The 13,436-nt window shown below is 45.4% G+C and overlaps 1 protein-coding gene across 2 annotated transcripts; it reads left to right on the forward strand.

Moving 5' to 3' along the window:
* Window positions 1-8,663: 8,663 nt before the first annotated feature.
* LOC143148296 (L-lactate dehydrogenase) lies at window positions 8,664-11,862 on the forward strand. 2 transcript variants are annotated; one of them, XM_076314499.1, is made up of 5 exons: window positions 8,664-8,898; window positions 9,720-9,849; window positions 9,928-10,393; window positions 10,590-10,831; window positions 11,107-11,862. In XM_076314499.1, the coding sequence occupies exons 2-5, from the start codon at window positions 9,724-9,726 to the stop codon at window positions 11,269-11,271; spliced, it is 999 nt and encodes a 332-aa protein (XP_076170614.1). In that variant the 5' UTR covers window positions 8,664-8,898; window positions 9,720-9,723; the 3' UTR covers window positions 11,272-11,862. The 2 variants fall into 2 exon arrangements, with proteins under 2 accessions (XP_076170614.1, XP_076170615.1); XM_076314500.1 differs by lacking the exon at window positions 8,664-8,898 and adding an exon at window positions 9,580-9,598.
* Window positions 11,863-13,436: the final 1,574 nt, after the last annotated feature.

The following is a 13,436-nucleotide window of genomic DNA, read 5'->3' on the forward strand; positions in this document are numbered from 1 at the left end:
TTTAGTATCGTGTGCTCCGAATTGCACGCCCTATAATTACCTATAACTCGCAACGGGCTAAAGTAGCGCGGTTTGGGTTACCGGCCAGTTCGGTTCGTAAAGTTTGGTTAATAAAGACAAAGTCGGTCATCGTAGAGTCGACGACCGGGTGGCTCGCGCCCGTTGTCGATAATTTTATCGCGACGAGGTAGCAAGGATTTTCAGAGCCGTGCCCGCGGTTCCACGGGCCGATACGAATTCGGACAACGAACGCATTCTCCGGCCGCGAGATTAAACGTCGTATCGGTCGGGTGCGTGAGATAGCGTTGATTGTAATTAATAGCCGGGCATTGCGTTAGCCCCGCAGCCGGTTAATTGTCGAGGGAAGATTAATGGCGCGAAATCACGCCAATACCGGCCGATTGTCCGAAAGCGATTCCTGTCTCGATTCGTGCTTTCGTGTTTCGGACGAAGCGGACGGGGCGAAACTCGTTTCTCGTTACACTTGTTCGCACGATAAAACCGAAACGAGTGGCTGCCTGTCCGCCTGGCTTCGTGCTCGCGCGAGCAAGCGAGCAAGCGAGCGGACGCGAGTGTTCCGCCGCCGAGGGGTGCGGAAAATTATACGCAACTGGTTCGCCGTGCCGCCAATATTTTTAATCTCGAGCCCCGGCGACTCTATCGCAAATTAATTAAGATTTATTAGAAGCAACCCGTATCGTATCGAATCGTTAAACAGTTCACACCTGCTGTTTCTAATGCGTTGACTCGCTCCAAGAATTATTACGATAAATCGCCGCCAGCAGCGCGGTTAATGGCGAATTTGTTACGAAGACCGATCGGTCGTTTTTTCGTTACACGTTAAGGAGCCGCGGATTTGGAAGCTTCCAGTGCGCGGGACAGAAAAGAAAAAACGACTCTACGAACCCTCCATTTGCGCGATAAAAGTTTCTTACACCGGTTACTGTTACTTCGGAGCTGACCAATCGCGATGGTAACGTGGATCGAGACCGACCGCCCCCGGAAGCAATCTGAAATTGCACATTTCCTCCAGTATTACAAAAATTACCGTCTAATCGAATCCTTATGGATACTAGGTTCGCGGAGGTAATTACCTCGCCGGTGATGCATCGTACGAGAAGAACGCTCTTGCATCCCTTAATAAGGCGCTATGGGATGCGAGTTAAAGTAATAGTAGAAACCGGGGAACCGTTTGAACGTAACCACTCTCGCGGTAGACCATAGAACCTTTGAAAATATTCTTAGAACGGTAGAAGAGTCAGAAGAGACCTCGATTTATTTACGTGGATACGTACCTATGGATCACCCGTAGCTTCCGCATCGTCGACAAACGACCTTACATCGATTACACGAGACACCGTTTTGTTTTACGTAAACGAGTTACGTTCGCGAGTCGATATCCTCGTAAGCGTTTTCACCTTTCGATAATCGCGTTCGATTCGTCCCCGACTCGACTCGGTGAACGATGTTTACAAGCGTAGATGCACACTCGCGAAATCGGTGTCTCGAAGGTCGACCACGCCGGGGATAATAAGGCTAGGGGTCAGTAATTCCGGCTGGGATAATTCCCTTCGTGCGAGAACGCGTTGTTCCAAAGAACCGCGGCTGATTTATGGCAGGTGTCTGGATTACCGATCGCGAACGCGAAGGTCCCGCCTTACCGTCGACGGTAAACTAGAAATAAAAGCGGCGATCGAGGAACAACGCGCGGCGAATCGCGGAGGTCGCGGCCAGATCCGCGCCAGATTCCAGATCCGCTCGCCGATTATGCCCCGATTTCAGATTTACGACCGCTCCGTACGTACGACGCATCGCCGCGCTTATTTATACCGAGCCGAAGTCCCGTTTCTCCCCACCGATCGTTCGTCGTCCCCCTCTTGCGCGGATTTTTCTTCGATGCGAAAAAATAAAATCGAGCGTTCGATCGGACATTTTTTCAGCGTCGAAACTCGAAACACATCGAAACTATATATATTTCTTCGAGCATCCTCCTTGCGGACAATTTACTACCTCTAATTTTAGGGACACAATTTATGCGATCCTTTCGATACGCGTGACTCGCTCGCGAATATACTGCGTCTCTCGTAGCTTTTTCATTCTTTCGATATATATATATATATATAAATCAAATTCCGCGCGAATAAAATAAACTTTTCTCCTAGAAAATTATCCCTCCCTGTTGGTTCGTTTGTAATTGTAATTTTCTCTTCCCCGTGGATGTGCATCCGAAAGAAAATAACGCGGATCCGACGATCAACAGTAATGGATCGCGTTTGAATACTCGAGGGTAAAAAATCACCGATCAGGAGGATAAACACGGTAAATTTGATTTATTCGTACCGGTCCAATTACGGTAACCACGAACCCGCGAGGACGGAATCCGTGTCTTTGCACGCGCGAGCGCGCTTTAAACGCTCGACACCGGGCCGATGACCACCCGTGGGCCCGTGGGCCCGTGGGCCCACCGGTGTGGGAAAGCAGCTGCCGATGCAATTTCGCGCATCGAGAGAAACGCAACATTGTGCGATCCCCGCCCATGTTGCTCGACGAAATTACACGTACCGGGTAATTTATATTCTCCTTTTTAAAATCGAAATACTCGCCTCCTGCCCGGTCCCGGTTGCGCGTAACTCTCAGTTTCGTTGTTCGTCGTCGCGATACGATGAAACGAACGGTCGCGCGGTGTCCGCGCCGAGCAACTCGTCGCACCGAGACAGATACATTTATTTTTTCAATCACCGTACCTCCCTTACACCGCGAAAGACGCGTAATTAGTTTCTTCGGATTCGTAGCGAACGGAATACGTTGGAACTGCGCGAATCGATACCCGACGTAATTAGCGACTCCGAGTTGTACAGAATTCGCTCACCGAGGGGTCCGTCGTTGGTACGGTTCGATACTCGAACCGGTTGTAAAAATTCCGGTGCTCGATCCAGAGCTAATTGGACGATCGGTTCGCGCATTATACGATCGACCAATTTATCATATTGTAATTCCCGGAAAAGAAGTACGCGTCGATCGATGGCCACGGTCCGTTAGCCGGTCGCTAATTGGCTCGTAAACTCCACGAGCGTAATTATCGGTTCCGCGGATCGTAAAATGTTGCAATGAAATGTAACTCGTCGTAATTAACCGCGAGGAAAATTGAAGAAACGAGAGGGAGAACTCGTTCGGCGAAGATTCGGGACGAGTATCGAGTATCGGTCGAGAGGACGAGGTTAACGCGGATACTTCCGTAACGCGAACGTTCACGAGACACCCGTGTCCGGTTGAAAGGATAGGTGTACGCTGGCTGGGCGACTTTGAACAATTCGAACGTCTCAATTCGGCCTCGTTATCGCGGCTCGGCTCGGCGCGGCGCGCCGCTTGCTCGCGAGGACGCGAGAGAAATTGCGCGCACGAACGATTCGACGAATCGAGCGTTACGCGTAACCTTCGGGCCCGCGAGCGTTCCAACGACGCATCGAATTAAAGTACTCGCGATCCTGCGAGCAATAATTTACAATCACGACGCGAGAAGAAGACCGAATATTCCGCCCGACGTACACCGGGACCCGAGACGTACGTACACGTCGCTCCAAAGCGCCGGTTAACGAATGCACGTGCATTATCTCGATGCAATTACCGTATCAAGGTCTCCCCGGTGATCCCCTAACACTGTCCTAATTGCCGCTCTCGTCGATTTATTAAATTGCTCTATTACGAAACCGTGCTCGTCCCGGTACTTTCACCGGCTCTCTCTCCGAGGATGCTCACCCACTTCGAGCACGGCAGCTCGAGTCCATTGTTTATAGAAATCTTCGTCGAACGACGTTGGATACGTTTCGAAAGGTGCATCTCGGTGTAAACCGCGCGTAAATACGAAATGCTCGAGAAACTCGTGAAAATGCTCGAAAAACTCGTCGAGTATAGAGAAATTTGTTCTTTTGCGAGAAATTTATGCGTAAACGTTGAACGCGTCAAAGCGTTTAAACGTTTCGAGATTGCGATAAAAAACGATAGCAGTCCATTACGAATGGAAATTGAAATTTTATCCTGTTTACTTCGAGCTCGTTCGTATATTGTAACACGGTGCCGGTTGGTCTTTAACGAATGCAAAACGCGAGCGAAGATCGTATCGACGAATTTGCTCTTTCGAAGAGCGGCGCGGCAACGAAAGAACCGAGTTTTAAATTACTTCGGACGACGATCGCGGCGAGAATAATTGCTTCGTTTTAATATCGTACCTCGAGATAGTCGCGTTTCCTTTGTGCGTCGCGGAGCAACGCTTGTTTCGCAATTGGCGACCGTCGACAACGACGGAGCAAAACCGCGATGGATTCGAAAGAGGACACCGCGAGTGCTACGTTCACGAAATCACGTAAAGAAGGTCCGCGTGACCGTTTCTTCGAAACTCGATTCTCGCGAGACGTTTCATCCCGGCTCGAGGAAAGCGAGCTCGAATTCGATACACCCGTTCCGGGAAATAACGCGAGCAACGTTTCGTGAAACGTATTCACGGTCTATTCTCGTTCTTTATAATTCTTAAAAAGGTTCGTGGACATTACTAATTGTCGGGGTGACGCAAGCCTGACGCAACGTCCGCGCTCCTCGCCGGACGCGGAACACGTGCGATCGCATCGCAAAACGAGGCGAAATATGCGTAGAAATATCGAAACAATTTATCGAACCATAGAGCGCTCGAGATGCGCGTCAAACGTACAAGAAACGCATCGGTGTTTGTGCGCGTTGCTCGTCAAAAAAAATAACACACATCGTAAACAATATCGTAAACGATTTGCAGTCTTATCGGCGCTTTGAAACTCGTTCTCGCGCAAAAAGTCGATGATCGTTCCGTTCAAATTATCTCTAATATCCGAGATAAGACGAATCCTCGTTGCTCCGTTACGATTTTGGAACAATGCAACCGCAACGAGCCGGTAACGGTTGTTAATTGAACTCGTAGCGATTCGTGGCGATAAAAATTCCAAAGTTCCGCGAATGAATGAACGTCGACGCGTTATACTTACATCGTAGAAGGAACGAACGTAACGGATCATCGATTGCAAATCGAGCGTGTGCTGCTCGGGCATCGAGCAACCGCGTCCGGTTATTCCGCACCGCGTTTATACGGTTATGCTAATTCGAGACGTCGACTCTTCGGCTTTGCAATTATACTTGCCATCTTCATAGGCGGGAATCGCGAGCGAACGTGGACGCGCGTCGTTCGACGACACGGCAGCTATGCGACGCGCGGCCGATTCGACTTTTAAACCGTAAACAGAAGTGCCGCGGCTGTAACGAATCGGCGCTTAATTCGCCTATTAAAGTACTCTTTAATTTTCACGCCAATTTCATCCAACGGAACGCACGTGGAACGTGCGACGATAATAATTGTAATTATAAAACGCACGCCCGCGAGGCTTCCTTGCCGGAGAAGTATCAATTTCTTCCTCGAACGTTCGCGCGAGGCTGGCACTAAAACTCCACGCGAATTTGAACATCGAAACGAACGTTCTAAACAATTTCTGAGAGTATTCTTAATGCAAAATGCCTCCAACGAAAACATTTAAGCGATCCATGATTCGTTTTTGCAACGTGGATAATCGAAACGCGGTAGAATACAACGCGAAACGATCGATTCCGTGTTCTGTGCAAAACCACTTTGAAAGCTTCGGGAATAAAACGTGGTCACGGTCGCGTTTAAGAGAACGTGAATCTGCAGATCGTGTGCCTCGAACGTTTAAACGGAGGGATAGACCGGCCAGGTGTTGTAACACGGAAAACCTGTTGAACAGGGAGTATGTTTTCATTTCCAGACTTGTTCTTCTTGCCCGTATCGAAAAATATATAGAAAGATTCGTACAACGAGACGCGTTCGAACGCTATTGATTCGTCCGTTCGACGAGTCTCGAACAAATCCGATTAACGGGAGTAAATTTGTAGAGTTTAACGTTCGAAGTTGCGGTACTATAATTTTTCGTTTCGAACGATCGGTGGACGCGGAACGGTTTGTTTCGTTCGAAGCTTTGATTCACGACGAGGGTCTTCCACGAGACTACAACCGATATAATGTAACTGAAATGTAACGTCGTGAATTTAAGGATAATATTAGAACAACTTGGGTCTGTCCCGAATTAAATTCGAATATTTTGGTAATTTCGAGCATTAATTTTGTCGCGTGAATTATCTTTTCTAGGATATATTATTATCAAAACACGATGTCTTTATAAATAGCTGCGGGAAGGGGAAAATACAATTTTAGGCCGTGGCCCGTTTCTCCTTCGTTACTACCGACCAGATGAACCGTTCGAGTAGCATTATAGTTACACTCGGTCTATAAATCGATCTCTATCGTTTACTTCGCTCGAAAAAATAATTTTATCGTTCGGAAAAAGATTATTTCTATTATTGGTATTACCACTGATTTATCGAGATTTATCGAGTGCTCGTTCAGCGTTTTATTTTTTTTTACAACGTTGATCGTGAGTGTTTTCAAATATAGAATACTCCTTGTAAATCTAGAGAGGGGAATAACTCGTTCGATCCAGTTACTCGTTCCGTTTGTTTCGTTACGATCTTCCCAACGACCGGCGCAACGATCATCGTTTCACTCTTCCAAACGATCTTCCTTTTCGTCGCTATCGAATATACGGTCCATTTATTACCGAATTTATCAACGTCATCGTGGTTGGCTTCGATATCATCGTTGTAGTTTAGAATCATACCCACGTGTCATTGGAACTCGATTTACGCCAACGCAAACATCTGTCCAAACGACGATGCGACACAAATTGTCGAGCACACCGGGAATTAAAATAAACAACACCGACGCGTCTTTGATGCACAGCTCGAGTAATATTTAATCGGTGCATTTTTCCCGCCGGTCCATCGCTACCCGAGTCAACTTATCGAATTAGCGAGAAGATTGTCAAATATGTTGGTTCGCATTTTCCGTGGTATGTTGGCGCTATTCCATTTCCTTGTGTCTATTATTAGTTGTACTGTTAAGCGAATACGTTGATAATGTATCCAGTTCTGAACAAGTTTCGCGCGAGCTGACTCAGAAACGAGTGGCTTCGGAACTCGGCTGACATATCTCGCGCATTTGGCAGCAACGGACCGCTAAATCGAATCGTCTTTACGACAGGTCTGAATTAAACTCGACGATCCGACAGACGTGTCTTTTCTCACGTCTCTCTGGCCGAGCGTCGGACTATTTGTCCACTTAGAGCCGTAGGAGGAACGAGAAAGCATAGAAATGTCACCGGAAGCGAGAGAGATCAACGGACCAGTTGTAAACGTCAAAAAGGATCATGGTCACGATCACGTAGAGAGCTTCGTTAAATTACAGACACGTGAAGTCTCGTTGCGTCATTCCCGACTACACCGGCCGCGGTATTCCTGAACATGATTCAACTTTACGGAGTACCGTGGCAACGTGGAGCAATCCTTTTTTTCCTGGTAGCGCACTATCTCTCGTGAGAAATGCACGGCTCGATAATGTATCGATGAAATGCCAGCGGCGATATTATCAGATGAAAAGATACCCGGTCGTGCGATAATTATTGGACAAAATTTCATTTTGCAGTCTAAGTATCGCGGTGCCCGTAACGCAAGAGTAATGTACTTCTCGGTAAGCGCTCGAGTGTTCTCCGAATTATCGAGCCATTTGGCAATCCCCGGGGAGCTTCTTCGACGAAAAATTGATCCGAAGTGAGTAACCGAATCTACGTTTCGAATTTTCGAACGTTGTATAAACTCGTTCCATGTTTCGTAAGAAACGAAGAAACGCGTGTTTCTTTCTTCGACGTACGGCCTCGCGATCGACAAATTCTGCCTCGAACGAAATTCAAAGTCGGAAGTTTGCTCTCGAATTTCGTACAAAGTCAATAAGAGAGAACGTAAAAAATATAGCAACGATTACAGCCGTCGTGTATCGCATTCTCTGTTTCTGGATCGTATCGACGATCGGTTATTGAAAAATAGAAAAACAATGCGATAAATATCGGCGATGCGCACGGAAGCCGATCAGAAGTGGTTTGGAGCGGTGTGACATTGAATCGTCCAAGATGAAAAATGACCTATCCGTTATCGGAGTAGTTATCTTCGAAAGAGGATTTCCCGCGAACGATATCATCGAATTAACCGAGAAGATTAAACTCGTGATTGTGCGTCTACGCTGACGCAAATCTCGCGCGTAATTTCGGTTCGGAAGAGTCGTCGGGGTATTGTCCCCGCTGATCGAATTTTCAATCGGAAACGTTGCGCCAAATTTAACCCAGCATCCGAAGCAAATAAAATAACCACCTCGGGGGGTGGCATACCACGGGTCCCCTAACGCATCGTATTTTTAGGCCCCCACGAACGAAACACATCCTCTGAGCTGATTTTTATTGGTAACCAGTGGGGGATCCAGAAGAAAGTGCCGACGGGATCGATGAACGCTCAGCACCGGAGGGAACGGTTGCGTCACGCGATGCGTGCGCAACGTCACTTTCGTTTCGAAAAATTGCATCATTTTTCGCGTGCACTTTCGACGATTCGAGCTTCGCGTTCACCGTTTTAATAATATCCGCGTAACGTGTTTCGCGGCAGCGCGAAAAGAAAAGAAAAAAAAGAAAGAAAAAAAAAGACCTCGCCACGTGAGCGGTGCTCTGTGTGAAAATTCGTGGGAAAGGAGGGCGCGAATTTAGGTTCGTCACGAGCACGCCTGCGTCCCCCGTTTCACCAGCGCGAGCACACCGAGCTTATGGGAGGTATAAAAAGTGGGGACAAGGTCACCCCGGCAGACAGAAGTATCCGAGCTGTCAGACGAGTCAGACGTATGCACACGTTGTTGCACCGGCGGAATCGAATCCTGTAGTTCCTTTGTGCATCGATTCTTTTATCGAGTGAAAAAGGACCAAGTTGGACAAAGTACGTATATCTGTTCGTCACGCCCCGAGTGATTCGATCGTGTTCCTTGTGCGTTTACCGAAACGGAAATTCGTACGTTATACGGGGTTAGGTGTGCCGGGTAGCGAAATGCAGCAAACCGTCGTTTGACCCCTCTCGTGGAAACCGGGTCAAACGCAATAACGTTGAGCGCTGCCTAATCGGCGGTACTCGTTTGATCCTGCTTCTCCCGCGTCATCGTTGATTTACCAGTGACGTACAGCGAACCGCGATTACAGAGTTGTTTACAAGTGAATGCTAATCTCCGTCGACGTTTGCTCGTCTCGCGGATATAACCTGCACTTCTCGTTTCATGTGCGAATACCGGCTCAGCACGTGCTTGTCGTACAGGTAGTGGCATCTCGCGAGTCACGTAGTACTCTCGTCCTTGTTATCTACAACTCATTCATGTCGATGAGGAATTGTAAACAAGACGATAAGTTCGCGAATCGGGAAGTTTTGCTTCCTTTGTGTACCGCCAGGCAGCGAACAAACGCACGGAAATATTCGACATCGTGGTTTCGTTTTTTGAACGGTCGAACACAGTTCAACGGAACATAGAAACGTACGTTACAATTCAAAGGGACGTCCGTTCGCGCGTGTTCTCGCACAGTAGAGGTCACGACCTCTGTCATCTTTTTGACCTTGAGCGACTCAAGGGCAAAGAGCGCTAGAATTCCTGGTATTCTCTCTCTCTTTCTCTTTTTAACACACGTTTCACGAAAGAAGTAACGATTACAATTTTGGCATTTTGTTTTTTCTTTTTTCTAGAGAATTTTAAAAAATAATTTTCTTTTTTTCAGAAAAATGACTTCCTTGAAGGACAAACTAATGAGCACGGTGATAGAACCGATCTCCACCGGCAGAAACAAAATCTCCATAGTGGGTGTCGGTCAAGTGGGAATGGCTTGCGCGTTTAGCATCTTAACGAACGTAAGACCGATAGGTTTACGTCAAATATGTATTTATTCTTCGACCAATGTCTAAAGTGTTCTTTCACTACCGTTGCAGCACGTTTCCAGCGACGTGGTGCTCGTCGACGTAATGGCGGACAAGCTGAAAGGGGAGATGATGGATCTGCAACACGGCAGCGCGTTTCTGAAGAACGCGAAAATTAACGCGAGTATGGATTACGCTGCCACGGCGAACTCGAGTCTCTGCATCGTGACCGCGGGTGCTCGTCAAAGGGAGGGCGAGACGAGATTGAACCTCGTTCAACGTAACACGGACATTTTCAAAGGCATCATTCCACAGCTAGTCAAATATAGCCCGAACACGATACTCCTGATCGTCTCTAACCCGGTAGACATTCTAACTTACGTAGCATGGAAACTGTCCGGTTTACCAAAGAACCGTGTAATCGGAAGCGGTACTAATTTGGATTCGGCACGATTCCGGTTTCTACTATCGCAAAAACTCAACGTAGCGCCTACATCCTGCCACGGTTGGATTATCGGTGAACACGGCGATACGAGTGGTACGTACACGGTATTGTAACATTAAAGATTATTCCCGACTGCACAGCTGATCGATGATTTCTCCTTATCGGCAATAAAAACCGAATTGCAAATTCCGAGTGCTTTACTCGTTATCGCGAGATAAAGCTTCGGTCGGTTCCCCGCTCGCGATGATACCCTTTGATTAAATATTTTCCAATGACCAATCGTTTTCAGTACCGGTATGGTCGGGAGTGAACGTCGCTGGCGTAAGGTTGCGCGATCTGAACGAGAACGTCGGTACCAATAAGGACGAGGAACAGTGGGGCAGCCTGCATAAGCAAGTGGTCGACAGCGCGTACGAGGTGATCAAACTGAAAGGCTACACGTCGTGGGCTATCGGTTTGAGCGTCTCGCACCTCGCCTCGGCTATACTGCGAAATTCGAATCAAGTTCACGCAGTGTCTACATTGGTTACCGTAAGTCGATTATTATCCACCGTACCAGAACTAAAATTTGCGTTTCGTATCGTATCGGTTTTCGAACCAGTCGAGCCCAGTTCGTACTCGCGTACGAGAACCGTTTTATCGTTGATTGTACCGTTAATCGGGTACAATCCGATCCGACTTTTATTAACATTCTTATAGCAAAAGTCGACACGGAGGCGTGTTATCGTTTCCTGTTTCTCCTTTTTTTCTTCCGTTCTCATTAGATTATGCATCAAAGCACGAGTAACGATTGCAACGATTTTCAGGGTTATCACGAAATCAACGAGGAAGTGTTTTTATCCTTGCCTTGCACCTTAGGCGATGGAGGCGTGACATGTATCGTCCAACAGAAGTTGACCAACGACGAACGCGCGCTTCTGCATTCGTCGGCCAAGTTGATGCACGAAGTTCAGAAAGATTTAAAATTTTAAACGTTTCGTCTCCGATTTGCATGTTAAGATAATACTTTTACCACGATGCGCTGAATCATTCGCCCTGTTACGCGTAATTGGATCTCCATCGTGTGAGCAAGAAGTATTTGTTTTTAGCCAGTACCTTTCGTTTCTACTTAATTTTTTTGTTACTTATTTTTTACATCGTAAGTATTTAAAACTTATTTAAAACGCTGAACGTGTTTCGAACACCACACGGCGTCCGTTGTGCACGGTACTTTGGTGATTGTGTCTGTGTGTGTAACAATGAAGTATTATCTGTGTCTGTTGTCATAGCTTTATGTTTGTAACAGTTTGACTGTACCTCAGCTATTTTACGCGACAGTATTCTAATACGAATAATGTAGATTATTCTTATTCAAATATGAACCGAGTTACTTAACAACTAGATCGAAGTACAAATGCCAGTGTACGCGAGTAATTGTAAGTCAGTCGAAGACTGGAACTCGTTAAGTCATTATTCAAGTTTTTATACTATATTCATGGACAAGAATAATCAAAAATTAGCCAATTTGTTATGTATCTTGAAGTAAATACATAGAACGAATTACATTGATACATAAACCGTGATACCCCAACGTTTTCTGTTATTGAACATACGTCCACAATTGTTTGTATGTTTATGAGAATATTTTAATAAATTAAACCTGGTAAAAACATCAAATCATCGTAAACGTCTCTGCTCGTTATTATTTTCGTCCGAAAAACGTGAAGGTTACGATTACGAAAACGTTATAACGATATAGTGGACACATTGGGCGTAAAGACTATACAGCGAATAGAGAAATTTCCCTTACCGCTGTACATACTAATGCAAACATTTAGAACACTGTCCAATTTCTCTCTTTGACTCGTAATATAGGATCACATAAAGGGGCTGGAAACAATGAAGGAAAAGAAAGTTACACGATTTACTTGAAATGAAATTATTCAAACGAATTAGAGTTACAATCTTATTACTCCGTCTCCGATGTGTTATAAAAGTTATCTATGTTAGATAAGCTTTAATTTGATTATCTATGTTAGATCTACTATATTATCTATGTTAGATAAGCTTATAATTTGATTATTGTAAAAATAATTTTGATTAAGCATCAACACCGTTGTGGCTATCTGAATTTTAGCATTTCCACAGTAATCGAGCAACGAAGGAAACGCGAGAACTGTAAATGTAGGTGTTTCGTAAAATGGTTGTAGATTCGTTAAAAATTATCCCTCTTTGATGCGGTTTAGTTTGTTTTAATTGAAAATGATTATATTTTTCGAACCGGTAAACGATGAATTGAAATTATAGACAACGCTATAAACGGTAAGAATTGAAACTAAGTTTATCGTTAGTTACATCATTGAAAATGATTGAAATTTGAATCTGTATCAGAACTTTGCGCAACGCCCAAGTATCAGCCACAACAGGTTGAATAAAACATTGTCTAGCCTAAATATACCGATGTACACTAGAATCGAACTAGATTTATGGCAAATTCTACGAGAAAGACCGCAGCTATTCGCTCATATTATTTCGTATGTAGTTAATAATTGCATTACCCTGTCACAGGTGATACGATTAGTAATTACATACTAAATAATATAGATTGCCCAGGTCTCACCACGTGGAGGTTGCTGCGTATAGAGACCTGCCCTAACCCTGCCCAACCACCCTCCATTTGCAAAGAATTTCGATTTACAACTTTCCCAATGTACGACTCAGCAAAACAACGATCGTGTTAGATCGTTGTTCGAAGAACCAACAACCGTTAGTACTCGGAAGAATCTGCCTTGAAAAGGCTAACTATGACACGAGTAGATACAAAATGGAGCACGAGTAGATGTAAAATGGAGCACAAGTAGATGCAAAATGGAGCACAAACCTACCTACTTAAATTCTAAGTATTCCTACCTAAACTAGTAATTCCACTTAATAGTAATATCCTCCCTATATAAAAGCTAATGTTAAATTACCAATAGAGCCTACCTAACTAAACATCTAATTTCATTGCATCCTACCTAATATAAATATCTAGAAAAGTACAAGGAAACATTGTATGTTTTCTTCTTCTTTCGGTGATCCGTGCCACGAAGATTGTCCTGAAATATAAACTGTGGATATTAAATACAATGTCATACCTGAGAGCCTACCTAACTAA

The sequence above is a fragment of the Ptiloglossa arizonensis genome, chromosome 6 (assembly GCF_051014685.1).
Source record: "Ptiloglossa arizonensis isolate GNS036 chromosome 6, iyPtiAriz1_principal, whole genome shotgun sequence".
Lineage (NCBI taxonomy): Eukaryota > Metazoa > Arthropoda > Insecta > Hymenoptera > Colletidae > Ptiloglossa > Ptiloglossa arizonensis.

Bases quoted from the DNA above. Each gene is read 5' to 3' on its own strand.
- LOC143148296 (XM_076314499.1), top strand. From the start codon at position 9,724: ATGACTTCCTTGAAGGACAAACTAATGAGCACGGTGATAGAACCGATC. The intron at 9,850-9,927 runs GTAAGACCGATA...CTACCGTTGCAG, and splicing joins CGTTTAGCATCTTAACGAAC to CACGTTTCCAGCGACGTGGT. The intron at 10,394-10,589 runs GTACGTACACGG...AATCGTTTTCAG, and splicing joins TGAACACGGCGATACGAGTG to TACCGGTATGGTCGGGAGTG.